This window comes from Diadema antillarum, unplaced genomic scaffold, assembly GCF_040938485.1.
Source record: "Diadema antillarum isolate AM-2024a unplaced genomic scaffold, OU_Dant_1.0 scf00000034, whole genome shotgun sequence".
NCBI lineage: Eukaryota > Metazoa > Echinodermata > Echinoidea > Diadematoida > Diadematidae > Diadema > Diadema antillarum.
Genome location: NW_027270923.1, coordinates 614,578 through 639,458, shown reverse-complemented (window position 1 = coordinate 639,458; position 24,881 = coordinate 614,578). Strand labels below are relative to the sequence as shown.

Here is a 24,881-nt window from a genome sequence, read left to right as displayed (position 1 = left end):
GCAGCTAGTCTAGCTTCTGGACTCTTTTTACTCGTAGCCGTGATTGTTCGCGACAAGCCGTATGAGGGCGTGACACCCGAGGATTGCGATACCCGAGAAAAAAGAGTCCAGTAAAATACTTTCGCCGGATCGAGCAGGGTCAAGAGTTCACGCTAGAGTGGTCATGAATATTCACGACTCGCTGTCAATCAGACAGTTTTACTAGTTAATGAGAATACCAGCTGATCGCACTCCCGCTAGTAGTGTGTGGTAGTGCTGCCCACCTCCACTACATCATGGAGCTACTAGCTCCATGACTACACTCAGGGAGGTGATACCTCCCTGCTACACTACAGCATTGTCCACCAAAATAAGGGGTTTTGTTCTGAAGTTGAGCCCACTACTTCGACCGCCAGCTCATCATACTGCACTATGTAGGCCTACTTGCTTTCTTTATGCATGATGAGAGACAAGCTGCCCATTCCATGATTTCATGAAGTCATCATATAAAAGTCTTTACATAAAATCAAGGAAATTCCAAAGACTCTCACAATTATGTAGCTATAATGTATACAAGAGAAGTAAAGTCTGTGTGTCTTATGAGAGAGAAGTCTTTTCATGAAACGTAGCCTCCATCCAAATAGGGGAGGTGTATTAAGTGTATAGGCCTATACCATGATTTATAATACGATGAAAAAAAAATGTTTCATTGGACATTATAGGCTTATTGCAGATTGCAGACTTTATTTTAGATTGATTCCTCCGAGAATAACAGAATGACATCCGTAAAAGGGTCAATCCCACTATATCCGCTAAAATATGTGATCTTCATATACATGACTTTTGATCCCGTGTCACAGAAGTCATATTTTTGGTAAAGCAACTCTAGCAAAGATATTAAAAACCAGACCCCCCCCAAAAAAAAAAAAAAAAATATATATATATATATATATATATATATATATATATATATATATATATTATTATCGTTACAAAATATCAAATGTAGGAACCAGATTCAAATAGTCGATCGTGCCCAAATAGATTTCTGTCTTTAAAAGCCTGATTGCAGATAGGAATTAAAAAATTGTCATGGTCAACAAAGGCAAGTGAAATTCATTGGATTGCGCCTGCGGGTAGGATAACGAAGAGGTTCGTGTTTTTGTTATTGTTTTTTTTTATATAGATCGAGTCATATGCAGACGGATTTCACTGACGAATTCCATATGGTATTTTAAGATTCAACGAAACATAATACCCTGCCATGAGATTTCTCCTCAAGGATTATGACAGCCTTATACTAGCTCAACTGCAAGGAACTCCTCCCATATCTCACTATAGAACACATTAAAGTAACTTTATTATCTCATTTCCATGGAAAAGTGCAGGTGAGAAACGTATACGTTACGAAAACTCACTCCCTGGCCAACATAACTCGCAGGATTCGTCCAATTATAAACTCAAACGCTCAAGGGAATTTATTCATAGTAACAACTTTCATAGTCAAACTACTTCATCTAAACGTAAAAGCAACATTATTCCTTGCGTCCTTTTACCAAAACACTTGTGGCTTGCCTTTAAAACAGATTATGCTGATAGTGCAGCTATATAGGCCTATTCGTGAGGAATATGGTGCTGGTTAAAATGGTGCGTTCTTCCAAAGGTTCTTTATTCAGAAAGCTATGTCTGCTATTCCGAAGGTTCGCTTATTCGAAAATAAACTATTGCTCACTATTTTTTTTTCTGATAATGAAACAATGTTCATCAGACGAAACTTAAAAGAAGGGTTTGTAGTTATGTACTTGTAATTGATAGCACACTTAACCATCACAACAATACCCGTCGTTATTATCACACGGCATGTGCTGATACGTGGCGATAACAATATGCCAATTCTTTTAATTTTATTAACTGAATGGATTTAGAAGTAACAGGAGGGTTACACACATCTATTTTCCATGAAAAGGTGTTAGTGCTAACCTATAGCAGTAAAGAAAAACAAAGCAAAAGGAAACAAACTTGTAATGGTAAGCCGCGTTGATCGAAGGATGATAATACAGCATGACATTGTAGTGATGAGAAGCAGAATGCTTCACAGACGCAGGTACACAGTGACTCAAATTGTCTTATGACTTTGAAAGCGAACACTTCTTTTTAATGGGTTCTCACCAATGTGAATGCAGGAGGGAATACAGGTCATTCTCATTGATACACACACGAAAAAAAAAAAACAAATGGGGGCAAAATTGAATAAGATACGACTATAGCAATTTACCTCCCGCAAAACCATACTGTTGAAAAGACATGCATTTTACTTCTCTTTTTTAATGGGAGTGGACTTTCTCTTGTCTGTGTGGTTGAAGATCACCTATTGGAAAGCAATACCCAGAAGTAAATGGTTTAGCAAATATTTACACATCACAGATGATATAACTTTCGAGCCCAGCTATTAGTAAAATTGCATTTATATGCATTGAACATCTGTAGTATAAAAATTGATGATGCGCAGTGTTGAGCACGACATATTGCAATTTGTCTTAACGGTAACGTACTATTATGTTTCATTGGAAATACCAGATATTTCTCCTTTAATCATGCTGTTAATGAACATCTTTAATTATCGTCCAACAATGAAGGATTAAAAATCTAGGGCAGCTAGATAAACTTTATAGGAGTCCATACCATGTAGTTATCATGTAAATACGTATTGTTCTGAGGGGTGAACCCCGGAGACTGTGGTATCATAAAGTTTAAATGAATAATCAATAAATTTATTTTGCACTACGATATATTCATAAGCAAGTGTCGATCTATGCCCTTCAGCATGGTGTTGTGGAGTTTGCCTGTTTATCAAGGAGGCTCTCTCGCCTTCTCGATGACTATAGTTTACCTCCTGATGGTTACACGGCATCATCATTAAAATGCAAGGTGAATATCAGAATTGTGTAATATCCGCTGAGATTGTTTAAAATGCTGAATAATTCTGGAGTCAGAAATTTCTTATTTCTGGTTACAGTTTGTTTTTCTGAAGGTTCATTTTCAGGGTTTATTGTTACGATGGTTCGGTAATCCAAAACGAAAAAAGGTTCGTTTAAAATACTAAAGGATTGGTCTTCCGAATGTTCGTTTGTATAGCCCCTAAAAGAAAAATTAAGAAAAAAGAGTTTGCAATCCCGAAGGTTCGTTAGTTTAAAACGATATTGGTTAGTAATTCCGAATGTTTGTTATAAGTATGCAATTTTTCCATTTGTGGATTTACGAACCTTGTTTCATTTGTTTGATTGTTTGTTTGATGTTTGCTTGTTTGTTGTTGTTGTTGTTGTTGTTGTTTTTTTTTTTTTTGTTTTTTTTTTTTTGGGGGGGGGGCTATCAAACCTTCAAAATGATAAAGTTTCTCTTATTTTCAGATCAACGAACCTTCGGAAAAACAATGCCTATTCAATTTTTGGATAAATAGCGTGTAGGTTTAATTGCCACGTAAATTCTCCGTCAAACATGTGATATCTTTATCTTCTTTTGGTAAATTAGGTCTGAAGAAAATACCAGCTTACTAATTTTTTAAATCAAAACTGATAAAATACTATTCCTTGTGAAGCTCAACGCGGTAAACCTTTTATGCTCGCGTAATCAAAGCGTGTTTTTGTATTCTAACCTGTTATATTTTATAACACATAAAGCTTTGATGGCTACATATTTCATCAATGAAATCACTTATTACTAGTAATTTCATCGTCAGAGCCACACTCAGAAAGATTTGTGGATGTTTTTATTTGAGGTATCTAGGCCTATGCTGATAGTATTGTGGTTGTGTTGTGAATTATTGTTCTCCAGACAAACCTACTTTACGTTTAGGCCTATCATTATTTGGCTATAAAAAAAAAGGGATTCCAGAAGTTCAAGGCATCATCTTATAGGATTGTCACACAAGTACAACATACAGTCGACTGCAGTCGTAGTATACCCAGTCAATTTGCATATAATATCATTAACAATTTGATATTTAGACTCAGTGCCTCGACCTTCAAAGTGTTTATGGATTCACTCGGACACAGTGCAGCCGACTGAAATACCTCTCTCTTACCAAATCCTGCTGCACATATAAGATCGCAAAATCAAGAACATTTCTAATTATGATACGAACAGTCATGGCTACTGTTGGGCCCTATTTTTCTTGTACAAAGTTGAAAAAAAAAACATTAGAGAGAAATCACTAGAGATAAACGATCGTAGATCGCCATTCGTTTTTAGCTCCATGGCCAAACTAAACACTTATACTGGGTAAGTTACATAATTATGCAATGCATGCATGCAGTACTCCATCCGCCCATGGTGAGAAGATCTGCAGGGTGTTGGGAGAAAGCAGGGAGGTGAGAGGCCTCCCTGGAGAAAGGTACTATAACTGAACTGTGTAATACCTATAACAGTCGATGACTAGTCTAATCCAAATTCAGCAGTAAATTCAGTATTATGTGTTCGTATTAGGCCTACTGTGAAGAAAAAGGTACTGTATCTTTTCTGCAGAAGAATTGAATACTCTGAAACCAATTTGTGACCTATATGAATCTACATGTCATTAATATAGATCACATACGATTATACGAAATCAGATAGATGCGAATTCCATTTACTGAGACTGGCTCAACAGACTACTACCATTCTCGGTGGGCGGGACCTGTCAGAGCGAATGATTTATCGCGTTCAGTCAAAATCCGATCGGAAAGTCGTAAAACTGAAACTTTCTTCCCGGACCCTTTTTCGTTGGGCGCGCAGTCTCTCGATTATCGCAATCAGAAAATTTGCGCCCTCTCTTGGTTTATCGCACCAAGGAAAAGGGGACGGAGCCCAGACTAGTTCGCAGCTCGCGTGTGTACCACACACACGAAATTCGTATGACAGGTTGGCAAATAAACAAACACGAGGGTGGTGAGGGGGGGGGGGGGGGCTGCGGGGAGGGGGGAGGGGAGATGGAGCAGGAGGGACATGGATATCTATGGAGTGCGAATTGTGTAAAAAATGAAAAGCAAACTAGAATACAAAATAGGCCTGTGTAAAAGTAGTGATGACACTGAAGAAAACATACCGACGTAGAATACTTTGCTATAAACTTAGGCCTATGGCTATACTGAGAAGTAGCATTCATGGCGGCATTCGTGCCCATCAATAATACATGTACCGTGATTTTATTTTTACATCACACTAAAACGTTATGCGACTGATCAACGCTGTCATCATGTGCTGAGCTTACCCTATGAAGCCCAAGGACGGGGGGGGGGGGGGGGGGGTGGCACATTAAAGGACAAGTTCACCTTCATAGACATGTGGGTTTCATGCAGCAATATTAGTAGAACGGGTCTAGGGCAATTACCCCCTGGGCAATTACCCCGCACCCTTCCCCTGGCCCTAATCCTAATCCTAATCCTGAACCTAATCCTATCCCTAACTCAAACTCCTAACCCTATGTACCCTAACCCTAACCCTAATCGTTACTCTAAGCTTACCACTAACCAGTATTTAGCCGGGGGGTAATTGCCCTCTCGGGGTAATTGCCCGGATACGGAGTAGAACACATCAGTGAGAGTTTGAGCAAAATCGGACAATCCGTTAAAAAGTTATCAATTTTTGAAGTTTCTGCTCAGTCACAGCTGGATGAAAAGACTACTAGCTTGTGATGTCACATGAGTACAACGATAAAGAAAGAATAAAGAAAGTTCAACATATTTCCATTTTTCTCGCATAACAAAAGAACACTCGACTTCTCTCTTTCAGAAGGCAGGGGGAATAATATTACCCTCAACATACGTCAGTAGCAAGTCGAAAAAATGTGCACTTTATTCAAAAAGTAAAGTTTTGTGAAATTCTCTTTTTATTTTCCTTATGTAGTTGTACGCATGTGACATCATACACTGTAGTAGTCTTCTCTTCCAGCAGTGACTGCGCAGATACTTAAAATATTCGTAACTTTTGAACGGATTGTCCAATTTTCCTCAAACTTTCACTGATGTGTTCTACTAATATTGTTTCATTCTCTCAATCCTTATGTATATGAAGGTGAACTTGTCCTTTAATTGTGCCCCTACTTTTGTTTGCCATTCCTACTGCACCCTTTATCTGATTTCAACCAAATTTGGTGACTTTTCCTAAAATCTTACTGCGAACGTTTTGATGTAAAATCTAGCTATGCCCGATATTGCTGGTTGTCATGGCAACCGTAAACTGACAACCATGTTCGTCAGATTTTGCATAACTTTCTGTTCCAATTTCACTTAACAATATTGATAATGATGGATGAAATGGGAGTTTTCTTGGCTGTAATTTGCTGAAGGACCAAATGTGACCGTGCACCACAAAACGAACAAAAAGTCGCACCCACTGATTATGTGTGAGGACTGAAAATAGGTGAAATGGGTCAACCGAGCCGATGTTGACTTTTTCATATTTTCCGAAAGAGCAAGTCTTCTTCTACATTGTTAAAATTTGGGATCATAAAACGGACAGGAAAGTGTGCTTTTTAGCCGTTTTTCTGGAACATTATTTGGCAGAGTATATAGTGTGATTAATAGTGTCTTTACAGTCCCGTTTTCATTTCTACGTACACGCTCTTCATTTTAAAGTCCATAACTTTTGAAAGGATGGCGCTACTGCTTTGAAAGTTGGCATTAATTAAGTACCGGTACAGAATGTGTTAATAAGGCATGATCAATTTCAATTTAATCTAATAATCCCTTCATTGTTGTTACTCCGGTGGTTTACAGCCTATTTTTTGTCCCATTCATTGCACAACTAGCACGGCTTGGTATAGATCAGGGAGGTTAGCACCTCCCTGGTAAGATTAAGCGCTTGAATAGACACTGGTACTTCGGAGCCTCTTTTCTCAGTTCACACTTTTCCTGAGTGTGTGCCTTCTTTCCAATATTTAGATAGGTTAGGAGAGTCCATTTGACTTGAGTAACTGTTATAGGCCTACATCATTTTAAAGCTAAAACTCTGCTCTTTCAGAATATGCTCTTAACTAAAATTTCATGTCTGGCAACTTTTTGTTTGTTTGGTGTGGTGCAGGGTCACAAAATGGTATAGTAAATAGGCCTGTATCATTGTGAATTACCCTGAAATGGTCTTCTTACTAATTTCCTTTATTTTGTACATGACATAGCTCTAGATATCAAACAATAGATGTAATAGAATTAAGAAATAATCGACAATACAGCATTTTCCGAAGACTACGCTTTTATTTTGTGATATCTTCACACAAGCTTTGCCTGTTTATCATCTATCTGCAAACTCAATATTTCAATATTTTGGAAATATGAAATATGATACCGATATATAGTGTCCATTCCAAGCAAAACGTCGTAGGTTTCATATACGTGTATTTCTTTTTATTGTAATGAATAGCGCCCCATATCGATGATTCACCTTGAGAAATCACAACCCACTGTAACAAATAGTGATGGCTGACTTGTTTTTTCCTTTGTGGTAAGTATGAAAATGATTGATATGAAATAAAAACATATACTGGGGATAAAGAACTACAAAATAAAAACATGATTTTAGAGTATTTCCTTTGTTTTTCTTTATCTATTTGGTAAATAGCGTCCTCAGTGGATGACCTTGAGAAATTTCAAATGTTTGGGTCATATAGAGTATGAGTTGCTCTACCCGTGAGCCAAATATGATGGTCATACATATCATAAAATATATTTTCTTTATCATATATGATAAAGAAAATGTGCCTTCCCCCTCCACCCCTTGGGCTGGAACAGCATTTTCCGAAGACTACGCTTTTATTTTTGTGTTATCTTCACACAAGCTTTGCCTATTTATCATCTATCTGCAAACTCAAAATTTCAATATTTTGGAAATATGAAATATGATACCGATATATAGTGTCCATTCCAAGCAAAACGTCGTAGGTTTCATATACGTGTATTTCTTCTTATTGTAATGAATAGCGCCCCATATATTGACCTTGAGAAATCACAACCCACTGTAACAAATAATGATGGCTGACTTGTTTTTTCCTTTGTGGTAGTATATATGAAAATGATTGATATGAAATAAAAACATATACTGATGGGGATAAAGAACTACAAAATAAAAACATGATTTTAGAGTATTTCCTTTGTTTTTCTTTATATTTTGGTAAATAGCGTCCTCAGTGGATGACCTTGAGAAATTTCAAATGTTGGGTCATGTAGAGTATGAGTTGCTCTACCCGTGAGCCAAATATGGTCATACATATCATGTTATATGATAAAGAAAATGTGCCTCCCCCCTCCCCCACCCCCCCCCCCCCCCCCCTTGGGCTGGAACAGTGGGCTGGAAGGGGTCGAAATAGCTTGGGCTTTTAGGGTTCACTACATGAGCTGCATGTGTCTAATATTTAAAGTGTGCGGTATAGTGGTTACCTTGACCTAACGTACTGTGTTAGATCCACGGTGGTTCATCGTATCCAAAGTTTCCAGTTTTAAGTTTATTCCATCTTTCCTCCTTCTGAATATAACACAGTAGAACTGTAGGCTACACTATGATTGCAATGAGAATAAAGTGAAAACTGAAGAAAGAGGAAATCCTTTAAAAAAAGTAAAAAATACTACATCTTACCATACTGCAAATCACGTAGAAAGAGGTTACAATAACATCTTTGACTCTCGTTCAGTCAGGTGCGAACAGGGAGTTCATCAGTGGCGCTGCCATTATCACATGGGTGTATGCAAGGGGGAAGGGGTCGGGAGGGTCGTACGACCCCCCCCCCCCCCCCCCAAACAAAACAAAAAAAAATCAAAAGGTCCACTTTTTGTAAAAGACATTTTTGTTTTTCGAGGGCTTTTTACCCAACGGACAACAGCGGAAAAAAAAGTGACCAGGTGGTGTTCGCAAGCAAATTGTACTCTAATATCTGGAAGGTTGTAGCTACTCAAGAACTTTTCTTCTTTTTTTTTTTCAAATAGGGCCTACAGTTTTCAACTTATCGATTCACGAACTTGTGAGTGACCAACACAGGTTTTATCACCAAATTAAACATAAATGGGTTTTTCTAAGTATGCCGAAAAAGTCACTTTTGCATGCACCAAATGGCCCCATTTTAGAGATAGCCCTATAAAATTCACAACTCCCTACCGTGGGAGTTTAGGGGGGAAACCGTCCCCCCCGCTCCCTCGCAAAGATACACCCCTGTATCAACTCCTTATGTTGGTATCATATTCCAACAAAGTTTACTATTTTTTTCAATTCATCCCAGGATTATGAAAAAAAAAATCATATATCATCATGTTGCACTGTTTCGAGTCACTAGTAAAATCATTGATTCTTCGACGACTGGTTTGTCATTGCCAAAAGATAAGTCTCTGTTGCGTCTTGCACGAAGACTATATCGAAAAAACAAAAACAAAACGTAAGGAATACTTAGTCAGTAAGCATCAGTCACGTTGAATCTAGACGCAGGACGCAGGGCCAAAGTGTACACAGGTCTACAAACTTAGAATTCGCCAAGTAGGCGGGTATGAAAACATTAATTTTAATTAAAAGTAAACATTGATTTGTTTTTCTAGATGTCTCGCGTCGGATCATTAGTTCGGCGACTCCTTCAGCTTCAACCGGTTCTGTTCAGACGTTCTTTTACGAACGGCAGAAGTCGGTGTTACTTCGCTGCTTTAGCGAGTCGCTGCCTTCTCCACAGCCCGGCGCGCCCCGCCGGTTATCCTCTACTGTTACGTTCTTTCTCCAGCGGCTTACGTGTGAATAACGTGTATTACGTGTACAAGCCGGCTTGTCGTAGTGTCACCTTCACCCGCTGCAGCCAAGATCGTTTTACCGAAATATTTCATAGAAAGTCCTTTCTTCGATCATTTTCTGTCACCGGAAATAGTTACAGCATGTCGTCCATGCCCCTAAGTGATGTGGTGTCTCTTCTCGAGGGATTTGCGCCGCTGTCTCTGGCGGCGAGTTGGGACAATGTGGGGCTGCTCCTGGAGCCCACTCCCCCGCACCGTGTCAGCAGCATGCTCCTAACAAACGACCTCACCGAGGCAGTTCTGATGGAGGCCATTAACAAGAAAGTGGATTTCATCCTCTCCTATCATCCACCGATCTTCGTGCCATTCAAACGACTCACAATGTCAAGCACAAAGGAGAGGATCGTTGTCAGAGCTGCGGAACAGCGAATCGCCATCTATTCCACTCACACCTGCTACGATGCCGTGGAGGGTGGTGTCAATGACTGGCTCTTGGAGGCTTTTGGAGGTAAGGGTGTGAAATCCAGAAGATTGACTTGCAGCCCCAAATAAAATGCTAAGTTATATGGTAGGACCTACGTACATGCAGTTGGGAGTCAACTGCATGTTGACTTAATTAATCTGTCCACGTGTGCATTTGTGTGTTTTGTTTGTGTGTTTGATTGTTTGTTTGTGAGTTTTTGTTTTGCAGGTGACCATCCTCAAACCACGCTTGATGATTGTGAGCGGAATCATGTCATTTTTCTATGTTGTTGTTGTTGTTGTTATTGTGTTTCAAGGTATTCGTGCCTGCCGACCTGTGGAACCAAGCCCCGCACTGCAAACGCCTTCAGGAGATGAGTACAGCCTCTCCTTCCTCACGTATGATGCTAATGCAGCTACGACAGTCCAGAAGATGGCAGGCGTTAGTAACGTGACGAGCATGACTCTCAATAAAGGGTAAGATCAAAAGATGTAACCAGAAAGCATACAAATGACTTAAGTGGGTAACTTTTCATATGAAAGATTAAAAATAAATGTTAGTGAATATAAAAAAAAAGCAATGATTATTTTCATGAGTAATTATGCAAGGGACTCACTCCTGTTGCCTTGAGGTCCTCAAGACCAGCAGTTTTCTTTTGTTTATTGAAAATCTGTCATAACCAATTATGGAAATGGAATGATGGTACCACAAATGTGATTGCCCAGCTCAAAGTCCACAAAGTGTTGCAGAATTGGATTTACTGTATTGTGGACTAAGTATGTGATTTAGTTGACCGACTTAAATTTTTAGACTGATCAGTGTTGATTATCATTTATCCAGTCAAAGTATAATCTCCAAAATTATTATAAATCACAAATCAGGAATGGAAACTAACGTCATGCAGTGAAACATCGCACAACATAAATTTCCATTTCAGTTTTGTGATTAATGATACAGGTAATTTTGGAGATTATATTTTTGAATGTCTTATCTGGGAGAGTGATCTTTTCTCTATGTGCTGTCAGAATTTGGCAGCTTAAAACAAAACTGAAACCAAAAAAAAAAAGAATACAATCATACTTTTTGCATCAATTGATGATTTTAGAAATAATGAAACTATAACTTGTTTTGTACATCTTGCTGAAAACCCTACTTGATTTGTTCCAGTGGTCATGGAGAAACACGGATCTTCATAATGAATGTCATGGGTCCATTTCTCCTAAGTTTAGCACCTGGGTGCTCTTGGCATCCATATGAATGAAAACATTTTGCTCACAACTGACGAGGCAACCAGCAAATGAATTCAAAATTTGAGCAAAAAAGTACATAATCAATATGTGAGTATACAATTTTTATATTAATGTTAATATTGCTATCTTGATAAAACAAACAAAAAAAAAAAAAGATATAGAACCCCCCCCCCCAAAAAAAAAAGAAAATCAAAAAGGAAGAAGACCTCAGTGCCGTCCTCAATGTGTTAATGATGCACATTCTTTTTCACACCTTACTTATGTTTGCAAAACTCAGAAATCTGTATACGTTTTGATTTAATTCATATTTCATTTCTTAAGTTGAAAATGGAAAGAAACAAGTCCCTTTTTCAAAAGAAATTTTGTCAGAGAACACAATGAACAACTTGGTATTTGTAAGGTGTTAACACAATGGATAGTGTGTCTCCTTACAAGAATTTGGAGGGAAGGCCAAGGGTCTTCTGACATGCTTTACTAAGATCAGGGTCCCCATTTCTCTGTGTGACCACTAAAGCAAATCGAATGGGCTTTAACTTCCTACAGGATGTAGATAATAAGTTTTAGTTTCATACCCTAAAATTGAATTTTAATTGATTTGCTACTTTTAAGGTTATGGTTGCAGAAAGTCTGTAATATTTTTAGAGGAGGGGGACCTATACATTGTAGTATATTAGAAGTTTTTCTGGACCATATTTTTTCGGACAGGTGCTACCAGGCATGTAGAACAGTGAAAATGTATTTTGGCCTTCTTTTCTATTGGTTTTGAGATGGGCAGTCACGAGTACTGACATCATTTTCATCAAAGGCATTTTCTGTTCTTACTATCATCCATGTCTCATTTATTCATTCACTTCTGTCTTGCTCCCCCTGCACCCTTCATCAGCATGGTCAAGGTCCATATGACGTGTACCAAGTCAAGTCTCGGTGATGTGGTGGTAGCAATACAACAGATGAGTGATGCCGACGCGAAGTCAATAGAAATTACACAGCTCTCCATAGTGAGTATCACTCAGTAGGGTGCAAAGCATTCATTCCTGTCACATTTTTGGTCCTGTCCATAGTGAGTTTTCCACTGCTTCTCGTAATATCACAAGCCGTATGTTGATCATCTGCTCACTGCACTGATGGCATCATGGTGACAGAAAGTGGAAGAAGAAAAGATTAGAGAGTTGTACAACATTCATGTATGTCCTGAAGGAGGTATGATCAGATAATGATTGTGATCTCTCAGTGTCATCTTATACTACCCTAGAATCTGCTAAGATTGCATAATTTACAATATTGTATACATACAAGTGTACTAAGTTATCAGCAAAAAAAAAAGAAAAAGTATGCAATGTGTTATTCAACGCTGCACACTGGCACTGGTCCAACGGTCCCTGACCAGTAAAAATCACTATCGGCACGCTGACTGTCACACCAGTAACTTTTTCAGGAATGGACCAGTAAAAAGTGGAAAAACTGGGTACCTACTGGTCCGACAGATAGGTTGGACAAATAGAAAAAATGGGTAAGTGTACGGCTCTGTGTTATTAGAGAGGAATGGAATGTCATTTCATTTTTCTTATCTCACTTATGTACGATGGTCTTTTTAATTTTAAGGAGTAATAGGATGATAAGTTTTGCTTTTTTTTTATAGATATCTTTAAAAGAATTCAGATTTTTTTATCCATGTTGATGATGTCTGCTCTGCTTTTCCACCGTCTGTGCTTTGATATTGCTTCAGGCACCTTTAATCACAACGGGGATGGGAAGAATTGCTGGACTTAATAATCCCGTGTCCACCAGAGAAATCATCCAGAAGATCAAGACCCATCTGAAGCTGGACCATGTTCAGGTGGCGATGGGGCAAGGAAAGTCACTGGGTAACATTTCCAATGACAAAACTTGTATGAATTGTATTTATTTCTTTCCTTATCTCTCTCTCTCTCTCTCTCTCCCTTTTTCTCTATCTATCTATATATTTATCTGTCTGTCTTTATATCTATCCTTATTTTTATCTATGTCATTTATACATGTATTCGTATTCAGAATTCCTCACAAAGTCTTTTATGGATCATATTGACAGTTTGAACATGTCCTTTGTGAAAATGAATGCAATGAAGACCCTCAATTTTCATTTCCACCAAGTCCTTAATGAAACAAGATGTATTATAGAAGTTACAAGATATGTTATCATTTGATATTTGTATTACCTAGGATGTATATTGATTGGAATTGAAAATAAAACATGAATGAATGCAAAAAAAAAAGACTTTAACAGTATTTTTGGGCAGACTTGAAGACTGCTTTTCATAATGCATTGTGAAATACACATACAATGTAGCATCAGTAGGAAACTATTACACTGGGAATAGATAAAACTCTTCGTCTACGATGCTTCTTTTATTCAACTGACTCAGTTAATGTAGTCATTCAAATTTCCTGACTCTGCAGGTCACATGAAATATGGGAGGCAGAAGATCACTATGATGAGAGAAGAAGATAATTCTTATAATGTGAGGCACAATGTTTTATCATGGCTAAAGTGCATTCACCTTTTCAGGATTATGCCATTAGAAATGAGAGCACGTCTTGAACATCCCACGTCTTTGATTATTATCAAGTGCTCAAAGAACTACTGATATCTTGTACCCTGCAGAAGCACCATGATGCACATTGTTAAAGTCTGTTAATTGATGTCTGATGATATTGTCAGATTCCAAGGTATTTACAGTGGCCGTCTGCGCTGGATCGGGCTCCAGCGTGCTGCGGGGCATAACGGCAGACATCTACCTGACCGGCGAAATGTCCCACCACGACATCCTGGCTGCTGTCTCGATGGGAGTCACGGTGATCACCTGTAACCATAGCAATACAGAGAGAGGGTTCCTGCACGTCATTCAGAAGAAGTTGACAAGACTAGTTGAGAACAGGGTGGACCGGTTTAAAGTCCTTATTTCTGATCTTGATAAGGACCCACTGGAAGTGATGTGAGCTCTGCTGGCATCATTATGAAGGGGTGGAGGACAAAATACAATTTTCACATTCTTATCATGATTAAAGAATCTGCCTGGTGAATGATGAAACAATCAGAGGACACCTTCAGTTACAACAAATGTGCTTTCATTCTTTTTCTTTTATCTTTTTTTTCCTTTTTTTTTTTGCATAGAAGTCTGCTTATGCTCTCTTTGTGACTTAATGGTTGTACGCGTGTATATCATCTTTCTGTAACCAAGACACTCGCATTTTGTTGCTATAACTTGCCAAGCTTTGTCGTTAGCATTCACCTACTGTACAAGCTGTTATTTTCCTGAGGGTGTAATTTTCTTGAATCACAGTTGGACAGCGATTTTAACGATGTGCAAATATGTCACCATGAGCCATAAATTTAATAGTGCGCCCTTTGAAGGCCTCCATGTCGGTTCGTGAAAACAACATCTCGCGAAAATGTTTGTGATCTCCTCATTTGCCAAAATATCTGTTTGCGAAAATAACAGCATATACATTAACCCCTCAAAACTTGACCTGATTGTGAGTTAACTTCCAGCCCACTCGGGTGTAACAATGAGCCTCTGTCCAACAGAGAGGCCATAGTGATATGATACAGATTAAAGGGGATTATATATGTGACCCTGCACCTCAAAACAAACAAAAAGTCGCCAGACATGAATTTTTAGTTAAGACCATATTCTGAAAGAGCAGACTTTAAGCTTTAAAATGATGTATAACTCAAATCAAATGGACTCTCCTAACCTATCTAAATATTGGAAAGAAAGCACAAACTCAGGAAAAGTGTGAAATGAGAAAAGAGGCTCTGAAGTACAGTGTCTATTCAAGCGCTTAATCTTTACCAAACCGTGCTGGCTGTGCGATGAATGGGACAAAAAACAGGAAGTAAACCACCAGAGTAACAACAATGAAGGGATTATCAGATTAAACTGAAATTGAGCATGCCTCATTAACACATTCTGTCCATAATTAATGCCAACTTTCAAAGCAGTAGCACTATCCTTTCAAAAATTGTTAGAGTTGAAAGTGAAGAGTGTGGACAAGGTTTTTCAGAAATGAAAAAAAGGATTCTAAAGACACACCTAATCACACTATTCTACCAAAAATGTTCGAGATAAAATGCTAAAAAAACACACTTTCCTGCCCGTTTTATGATACCAAATTTTAGCATAATGTAAAAGAATACCCGCTCTTTCAGAAAATATGAAAAAGTCAAGTTCGGCTAGGTTGACCCATTTCACTTATTTTCAGTCCTCACGCAAAATCAGTGTGTGCGACTTTATGTTCGTTTTGAGGTGCACGGTCACATAATTTCTTTTCATGGACAGTTGATTTCCAAACATCCATGTCAAGTGATGAAGAAAGCACTCCATCACAAGTGCCCCAAAAGCACTCCTGCAGGCATGCCAATCTGCAAATAAAGCACAGTCAGGATTGAACAGAGAAAAGAAAAATATATACTCTGTGTGTATTATGTTTGGCAACAGAAAATCAGAGTAACATATTATTGATATTCTTTTTTGTATGCATATCTGAAAAACACTGTCATTATCAATTGGTTGATTACTTGCTTTTTTGAATGTGCTAAATGAATAAATTCTCTTGAATAAATAAAAGAATGGATGAAAATCTGCTTCCAGTCCATTAGATGACCAATGTTCATGTATGTTTTAATTTCCTTCTTTCTTTTTTCACAATATGCATTTACTACCATCCATCTGCCTTGCATAAATCTTGATTTGGCCCCACTTACAAGCTCGTGTTACTTCAAAGAAGTCCTGGCATTGGTTTGTTAAACGTGTTAAAAATAAATGCATTGCTTTTGTCACTATGTACATAATGTACTTATTATCATTTTTATGCCAAATAAGCTGAATTGAATCAAACTGAATTTAATTCAAGTATGTCCACATGAATAATTGCTTGATAAAAGCTTTTATTGTACGGAATGGGTTGATAGAAATAATTGCCTTCTTTGATAGAAAACAATAATGATAAAATCTATGGCAAGCACAAGTACATTGCATGTCTTACCATTAATGATAGAAAAAAAAATCTGTAGAAGTTGTGTTGTACCAGGGGCGGGTCAAGGAATTCTGTAAAGGGGGATGGGGGCATCTGATATTTCTGGTGCCACTTCCAGGTTTCATTTCATTTTTTTCTTTTTATTTCTTTTGTTTTAAAAAAAGGGGGGGCGTGCGCCGGTTGCGCCCCCCCCCCCCCAACATTTCTAATAAAATTCCCTGCACATGAAATTCATATCACAAAATGAATGGTTGATATTAGAGCTCTATTTTGCTTAGAGTTGTCTCTGTTATAATACAAATAACATCCTATGTTTCAGGAAGGTGTGGACTTATGCAGATTGCAAATTCCTTATACATGTAGATTGCTCAATATGCTGTAGCCATTGCAGCTATCTGATGTCACTTTTTTTTTCTTCAGGTAGGTGTGATTACCAAATCCAGTCATCCCTGTCTGACAGCTATCATCATTTTCTTATCTGATATTTCTTTGCCCTATGCTCTGAGCTAGCTTCAACAGATAGGCGAACATGATGATCAGAACATAACTGAGATAACTGCGCTTCAACTTGAAATTGATAGTCTTGCTTCCAGAAGTTTCATATTTTTATCGCTGGGTTTGCACTTAAAAATACCATGCTGTAACTACATGCATAGCATTGTTTGTAACCTTATTAAGTGCCCTTTATTAGATAGTGCTGTATCACTCAAAAGTGCAATCAATGATTAAATGTATAACGAATATTAATTGGTTCAGGAAGTGTGTTCTAGACATATTAAACAGTGCTTATTTCATTTTTTTTTTGTGCCTTAACTACTTCCGTAATTAATCATCAAGACTCAAGAGTAGTTATGTTTGCTGCTTTATTCTGTTTTATCGTCATAATTGATCATGATATCCTAGTGTGGATTCCAATGATGCGTCTCATTATGATAACACTGCCAAGGTACAAAGGTACATTGTAGGCATAACTATCATATCACAGTAATTGTTGATAGCATTATCAATGTCTTGAAATAAAGCACATTATCTAAGTCAATGTTTTGCCATGTTGAATTGATGTGTCTTCGTTCGAGAGTTTGTCAGCACCTTCAAAATTTGTTTTGATGATAGAAAGAAAAATACAAAATTAATTTAGCACTCATGGCAGAGAAGCTCAATGAAGTAATGATGACTCATAACAAACTCATTTTCAACAGTAAATGAAGCTGGAAGTGAATTTAGCGTGAAACCAAAAACAAAACAAAACAAAAACATGCATTCACATTGTTTTATCAGAAATGAAATCATCATAATCTTCAACTTTGAAAGATCTGCCTAAAAAGTTGACTGGGAGAAACAAAAATTGAGTTAGAAGGTTGTTTGTTTACTCTGAAGAAGCCACAATACCTTGATGGAATGCAATCTGTGCGAGATAATGGACAAGCTGAAACAAGTTTGAATGTTTCAGTCCCAAGTATGATGGGTATGTGTGGGTGTGTGGTTGTGTGTGCATGTACTTGTCACTTCTTACTTGATTAAATTATCTTAAGTGATTGTGTGTCCTCAGTTCATTCTGTGTTATCATGTCATGAGGTTGTAGTTGCTGTTTTTGTGGGGTTTTTTTATTTCGATCCATACACGTTCTTCACACAAAGCTTGTACATGCGTAATTCATACTTGTACTGCATTTTGTTCCTGTACATAGCTTTATTTCAATTCATAAAGAAGAAAACTTAGAACAACGGAGTACCATCGAGAAAATACACACACGCACACACACACACACACACACACACACACACATACGTACATGCCTAGTATGTCCGAGGACCATGACAAACTACCTCCTCTTGAGGACAGATGTTATTTAGCTCTCAATCGTCATGCGGTTAAAAGACTCATAATAAAAAAGAATGCCTTTAACGACGCTCACAAGATTACGCGCGTTTTTTTAAGTTTACAAAATAATCATAGACCTATACATCAGAGGACATGATTTCTCGTTTTGGTATACGTCCGAGATAGCTTTCTCTGATGTTAACATTTTATGTTTCAACATTCGACAGAGGTCAACCACACACAATTACATTTGTCAGACATTATAATGCAAACCTGGGTTCTGTTTGATTAAAACTTGTTATTCTAACAAAATAAGATTTCTGTGACTAAGGTCAATAGCTACAGTTTATGCATTTATACATTGAAAAGCATAATGAAATGTCCATTTATTATTATTATTCTTTAGGGGGAGCACTCGCCTAATATTGTATACCGGCCTGTGCCGTTCAGATGGGTCGCTTTTTTTGAAAAATATATCCTTGAACATGCCCCCCTTTTGAGTCGTAAAATCTCCAACATGCCTCACTTTTTAAAGATCGGTAATTTTATTGTTGAGTGTTTAATCGTAACTTATAATGCAATAGGGCTTTGGTAAATCACTTTTACATTGTACGTCCTCCTACGTACTTTGTTTCCTTTCCAAAATAATGTTGCACATTCATAAATATTCATACAAATGTTCTTTTTAAACGCATATGATAGGTCCTCGAACGCTTTTGTAAATCGGATATGTGTGTTATAGATACAGTGTAGTGTCCTCGTACATCTAGGCAAACTTGATCTGTGCTACCTTTGCAATGAAATGTCCTCGAATGTTTTTACAAACCTGGTCTGTGTTACCTATACAATGAAATGTCCTCATACGTTTATGCAAACCCGTTTTGTGTTCCCAATACAACTGAGTGTCCTCATAAGTTTACGCAAACTTGATCTATGTTACCTTTGCAATGCAATGTCCTCATACAGTTATGCAAACCTGGAATGTGCTACTTTTGCAACTCATTGTCCTCATTCATTTATGCAAACTTGATCTGTGTTACCTATACAGTGTAATGTCCTCGATAGCTTTTGCAAACCCGGTCTGTGTTACCAATAGAATTTAATGTCCTCATAAGTTTATGCAAACATGATCTGTGTTACCTTTACAATGCAATGTCCTCATACATTCATGCAAACTCGGTCTGTGTAAATTACCTGTACAATGTAAGGTCCTCATACGTTGCTGCAGACTTGGTTTGTGTTTCCTGTACAATTTAATGTCCTTATAAGTCTACGCGAACTTGATATGTGTTACCTTTGCAATGTAATGTCCTCGAAAGCTTTTGCAAACCCGGTATGTGTTTCCTATACAATTTAATGTCCTCATACGTTTCGTTTTATTAACTCTCACAACATTCAAGAAGTACGTGTATCTGGAAACAAGCATCTTTTCTAATCCCTTTTTAAATTTCTCATTGTACTGTTTTGTTTATTTTGGTGTACCATGGACTTCGTATCTTTTGAAAAGAGTACTTTTGGTATTATCTTTATTATGATTATTATTATTGTTGTTATTATTATCTCAAACAACACAGTGGTCTTCTTCTTTTTATCATTTTTATAATCTCTTCAATTTTCCAAACTCTATTTTTCTCTCTCATCTTCACTTATCTCTTCCTTTTCTCTCTTCTCATTTCTCTTCTCTCTGCAACCCAGCCCCTCTTCATCTTTGTGTGTGTGTGTGTGTGTGTGTGTGTTGTAAATGCCAGAAATCCTGGTATGATTTTTATGACTTTGGGGTCGAACAGCCAAGTTCCTTATGATCTTTCATCTCGATTCTCACTCATTCAGATTTGTATGTACTTTATAATTATGTATGATCATCATGTGCAACTGTGCACTTTTATGTATTTTTATACTGATGAGTGAAATAAATGAATCTTGAATCTTGAATATTATTGCTATTATCATTAACATCATCATCATTAATATTCTTACTGCAATCCAGTGAACAGCAATAAGACTAAGATTTTAATACAGTTATTGTGCTTTGGCCTGTTTCAGAATTATTCGTAGAGACAAGCAGACAAGTGACAGAGATTCAGTTAACAGTGGAACACCTCTGAAAGAAAGAATAAAAGCCAAATAGATGAGGAAATAATTCAATAAGGTGGAACCATACTTTAAAGGAACAAAAAATCATTCTGTGTAACGTGTATCAAGTACGTTTAGGCCCTGGGCCAGTTCTTTATAAAAAAAACAAAAAACAAAACAAAAAAGCAGTAATATAAATGCATTTTACATTAGGTAATTTTAGCTATCATAAGGAGATTATCATAACAAGGTTCCATTTTACTTATAGAATTCAGATACAAGCAAATTCATCCACTACAAATATTCATATAGATTGTTTTCTAACAATTTTTTTTTTAATAAAACTCAACAGGGAAGAAGGAACTTGACATACATGCTGTCAGGCATTCATAATGTATAAACAACTTTTCTCTTACATGTACAAAATCTTGATGGAATGCAAAAATCTCCAGAAATCACCTCTTCATTTCACTTGAAAGGACAGAAGTAACTTAACCTGAAAACCCCCTTTACAGAAGGACTTCGTTAAATTTCAACTACAAAAAATCGGGTAAAAAAAAAAAAAAAATGCCCAGGTGATGGCTTTTGTTGTCCACGACCAAGGATTTATTTTAAGAACTCAAAAAGCATAGTATAAATCAACCAAAAAAATATTTTTAGAATCTTTGTCTTCTAGGGCCGATTTTTCTTTTTTTAATATTCATCTCTAGCATAGAAATTATAAATGACAAGTTAAACAGATTACTACATTGGTACATAAGCATACTTTCTCATGTGCAAACTACATATAATTGGTTCAACACAAGGGGAAAAATTAGTGTTGCATATATCCACTTTTAAACTTATGCAAGGCTAATGTTCTGTTCTTTAACTTCTATCCCTCTACCTAAAAATGAGAGAGAGAGAGAGAGGGAGAAAAAGAAGTTATGTAAGTGCTACCTAACTGATCCCAACAATTCTGGATTCCCTGTACCACAAACCTTAGTTACCTACATAAATCTGCACATTACATGTATCCCTAACAAACAAATCACATCATCTTCATAGCATTTACCCAATGACTGTACACAGTGTCTCTTTAAGCACCAAGAAATTGATAAGTATTTATTTTACGGTACCTCTACACACCCTAATAAAAAAACCATAACAAAACAAAGGAACAAATAATGTCAGTAATGCCCAATGGATTTTTTCCAGGGTCCCGTTGCATAAATACTATCATGGTAACGTTGCCATTATGGTAACTACCATGGTAACAGAGCTCAGCAAGCAATCAAAATCAATTTTTCCATGGTGCATGTACTTAATATAATGGCAAAGTTATTATATCAGTAAGCTCTCATGCAATGGGACGTATATCTTAGTAAACTACTAAGAAATGAAAATCCACTATTGCAACATACAGATAAATTTTATAACGCAAAGGCCAACCCTCTCTGCTACCAATGCATCCATCCCAGTCTCTTTGTGAGGTTAACAGAAAAGCAAAGGTAAAAAGGTAATCCCTACTGTTCCTAATAATTGGCCCGTATTTCTCCAGTGCATTCCCAGCCTCAATTTGAGATTTTGGGAATTAACATTATACTTCATCCCCACCAAGTCCAACAGTAATGCCAGCCAAATCCGGGTTATATTCCAGAAATCCCACTATAAAACGATACGATATCCATCGTAACACACACAAACACAATAGCTACGAATTGTCAAAAAGTAAAACAAATACAAGGGCTCTCCTACATTTCAAAAGTAGTCCCTATAAATATCAAATGCACGTCATGCATAACACACAAACAAAATTGAATTCACAACCTAATCGTATTGACACATTTTGTCTCCCTGAGCAACGCTCCCTAGCGTCCGATGCAAACAGTGCAATGTTGTAGACAATGGGCTTTCACAAAAAGAGTTTCAGGACAGTACATGGAGCCACTTTAAACGTGGAAAATGGGTGAAATTTGAGCATTTCACTAGACCTTTGAAATTTGACCTCTGGCCTAGTTCACTCAAAAGCTAATCAAGTGATTACCACATCACACTTCATCATTTTGGACCAGGTTGGGGGAAATTTGTTCTTTCCAGTCTGAAGTTATTGCATTGAAGGATAAATTTCATGATTTGACCTTTGGCCTCCAGCTGAGTTAACTAACAAGCTAATGAAATGATTGCCTTATCACACTTCATCCTTGGACCAAGTTTGGGGAAATTTGCTCCTTCCCGTCTCGAGTTATCATGTAAACGGATAAATTTCTTGCTTTGACCTTGACCTTTGACCTTTGACCTCATGCTGATTTCAACCCAAATCTGATCATGTGATTGCCCCATCACACAACATCCTTGGACCAAGTTTGGGATAATTTGCTCCCACCAGTCTTGAGTTATCATGTAAACGGATAAATTTCTTGATTTGACCATGATCTTTGACCTTTGATCTCTCGCCGATTTCACCCCAAATCTACTCAAGTGATTGCCCCATCACACTTCATCCTTGCACCAAGTTTGGGGAAATTTGCTCGTTCCAGTCTTGAGTTATCGCGTAAACGGATAAATTTCATGATCCGACCTTGACCTTTGACCTCAGGCCAATTTCACCCTAAATCTAATCAAGTGAATGCCTTATTCTTCTATTTCCTCTTCACTTCCTGTGAAGGCAATGATTGCTTATTGACAAATAATGGGCAAATATAGAATATTTTGTTTGACCTTTGACACAAATATACTTAGGACAGATATCAGATATGCTACAAAAACATGTCCGCTTCAAGTAATGCACAATACATCTATAAAATGTGGATGTAGTATACTGCACAAGTGGACGCTTTCCTCCTTTATACACTTTGTTAAAAAAATTAAATGCAAACACACACACATTCTCTTTGATTACAAATAATCCATTGCAGTCCATGGTATAACATGCAGATCTAATGTCAATAACTTCCATACTTCTTAGGAAGGATAGATACAATTGTGATGTTTGTTTTATTTCAGCAATGAATTTATGATATCTTACCTTTCACAAGTGTCATGTGATGAGTTTCTTTTCACACCTTCTTAGAAAATACAATTAGTCATGCAAAACATTTGCAATTGTGCATGGAATGTTTGTTCATGGTTTGATAATTCAATGGAAGTTTATACACATAACCATTTCTTGCAGCTATGATTTTCATCATGGTGATCCCTAATAATTGCGACCCATATCTTTGTGTGTGTACATATATAGCTCTTGTATTCTTTTCCTCATTGAGTTAAGAGGAATTCAATGAGAATTTAGTTTCTTTTGTTTGATAATGTTATAAACCCTGTATTTAATCTTAGTCCAGGGTAGTTTCGCAAGTACAGGATATTTCTCTTGACACTCAATGCATTCTACTTTCCCTGGGACTTTGAAAGTCCTATAATTTGTTTTGAAGAATGTGTCCACAGCATGCTGTTGGGCTGTTGTCCAGGTAATACGTTCAGCTGAAAAAAAGAAAAAGAAAAGAAGAGCTTTTGTAGGTGAGTGAAAAGAATTCACGTACGTATTTGATAACTTCAGGACAGCCACATGTGATGCAAAAATTCGACTAAAATTGAAAACTTTTCAAAATCTGTTTTACTTAGTAATGTACAGATGTCACATATATGTACGTGCAAACCATGGAACCAAGGAACTGGGACAAATGATTCAGAAAATGTCAAACACTGGGACATTCCTGAATTCCCTATACATTACTATGGACAAATTTTTATCTATTTTTTTTTTTTTACAAAAAAAGTTTGTGAAGGGTGAAATTTGCTCTTCCTGTTAACCCGAGAAATAGGGACTGTCTCTGTCAAACAGGTACAGTTGGTAGGTATTATTTCATCATTTTTTCACTTGACCTTTTTCAAACCCCTATATTGTCCCACTTGAATTACTAATAGTGTGGTGTATTTTAAGCTTGGTAAAAGAATCAAAATAAATGGCGGTAATTTGTCCATGCAGTATTCTTTAAAGACCATTTCAGAAGCAAAACCAATCAGTAGAAAGCTAAGAAGTAGAATACAACAATGAAAGTTTCGTGCATTTTCACCGCTTACCAGCTGAGCATTTTGCTTCAGCAACACTAAAATATGCGAGCTTCAAATATAGGCTTCATTGCACCCCTCACATGTTCCAGTGAAGGACGTGGGCTTACCAAGAAGAAGAAGAAGAAGAAGAATTATCTGACATCATGTCATGAGAGAGCAAGGCTGTGATTACATTGGTTTTACATTGAAAAAATGGATTATTTTTTATTTTCCACATCAAGAATTTGAATTTTTTATAGTAGAACCTCAAAGAATGGCTTATTATAAATCAATAGAAAGCTTGTGAGCTAAAGAACTTAAATGTAAGAAGAAATTTATCTATAATGCTCAAATATGTTAATTACAGTCACAATTTTCATATGCACCTCCTAGCGACCAGAAATGGCAAAAACCAGTCGTCTTTTCCTTTCCAAAGCCTGTGACGTCATTGGTTGTAGCAAGTTGCGTGAAACCGGCTAGTAAACAAACACAATACTAACGCAAGTAATCACACCTTAG

General features: G+C 37.1%; 1 protein-coding gene across 1 annotated transcript; it reads left to right on the top strand.

The window, feature by feature from the left end:
* The first annotated feature begins 9,445 nt into the window (after positions 1 to 9,445).
* Positions 9,446 to 15,009, top strand: LOC139743431 (NIF3-like protein 1). Its single transcript, XM_071653919.1, has 5 exons — positions 9,446 to 10,218; positions 10,490 to 10,649; positions 12,307 to 12,421; positions 13,150 to 13,288; positions 14,122 to 15,009. The coding sequence occupies exons 1-5, from the start codon at positions 9,528 to 9,530 to the stop codon at positions 14,397 to 14,399; spliced, it is 1,383 nt and encodes a 460-aa protein (XP_071510020.1). The 5' UTR covers positions 9,446 to 9,527; the 3' UTR covers positions 14,400 to 15,009.
* Positions 15,010 to 24,881: the final 9,872 nt, after the last annotated feature.

Excerpts from the sequence above, each read along its gene's own strand:
- LOC139743431 (XM_071653919.1), top strand. The coding sequence starts at position 9,528 with ATGTCTCGCGTCGGATCATTAGTTCGGCGACTCCTTCAGCTTCAACCG. Across the intron at positions 10,219-10,489 it reads GCTCTTGGAGGCTTTTGGAG|GTATTCGTGCCTGCCGACCT; the intron begins GTAAGGGTGTGA and ends TTGTGTTTCAAG. Across the intron at positions 10,650-12,306 it reads AGCATGACTCTCAATAAAGG|CATGGTCAAGGTCCATATGA; the intron begins GTAAGATCAAAA and ends ACCCTTCATCAG.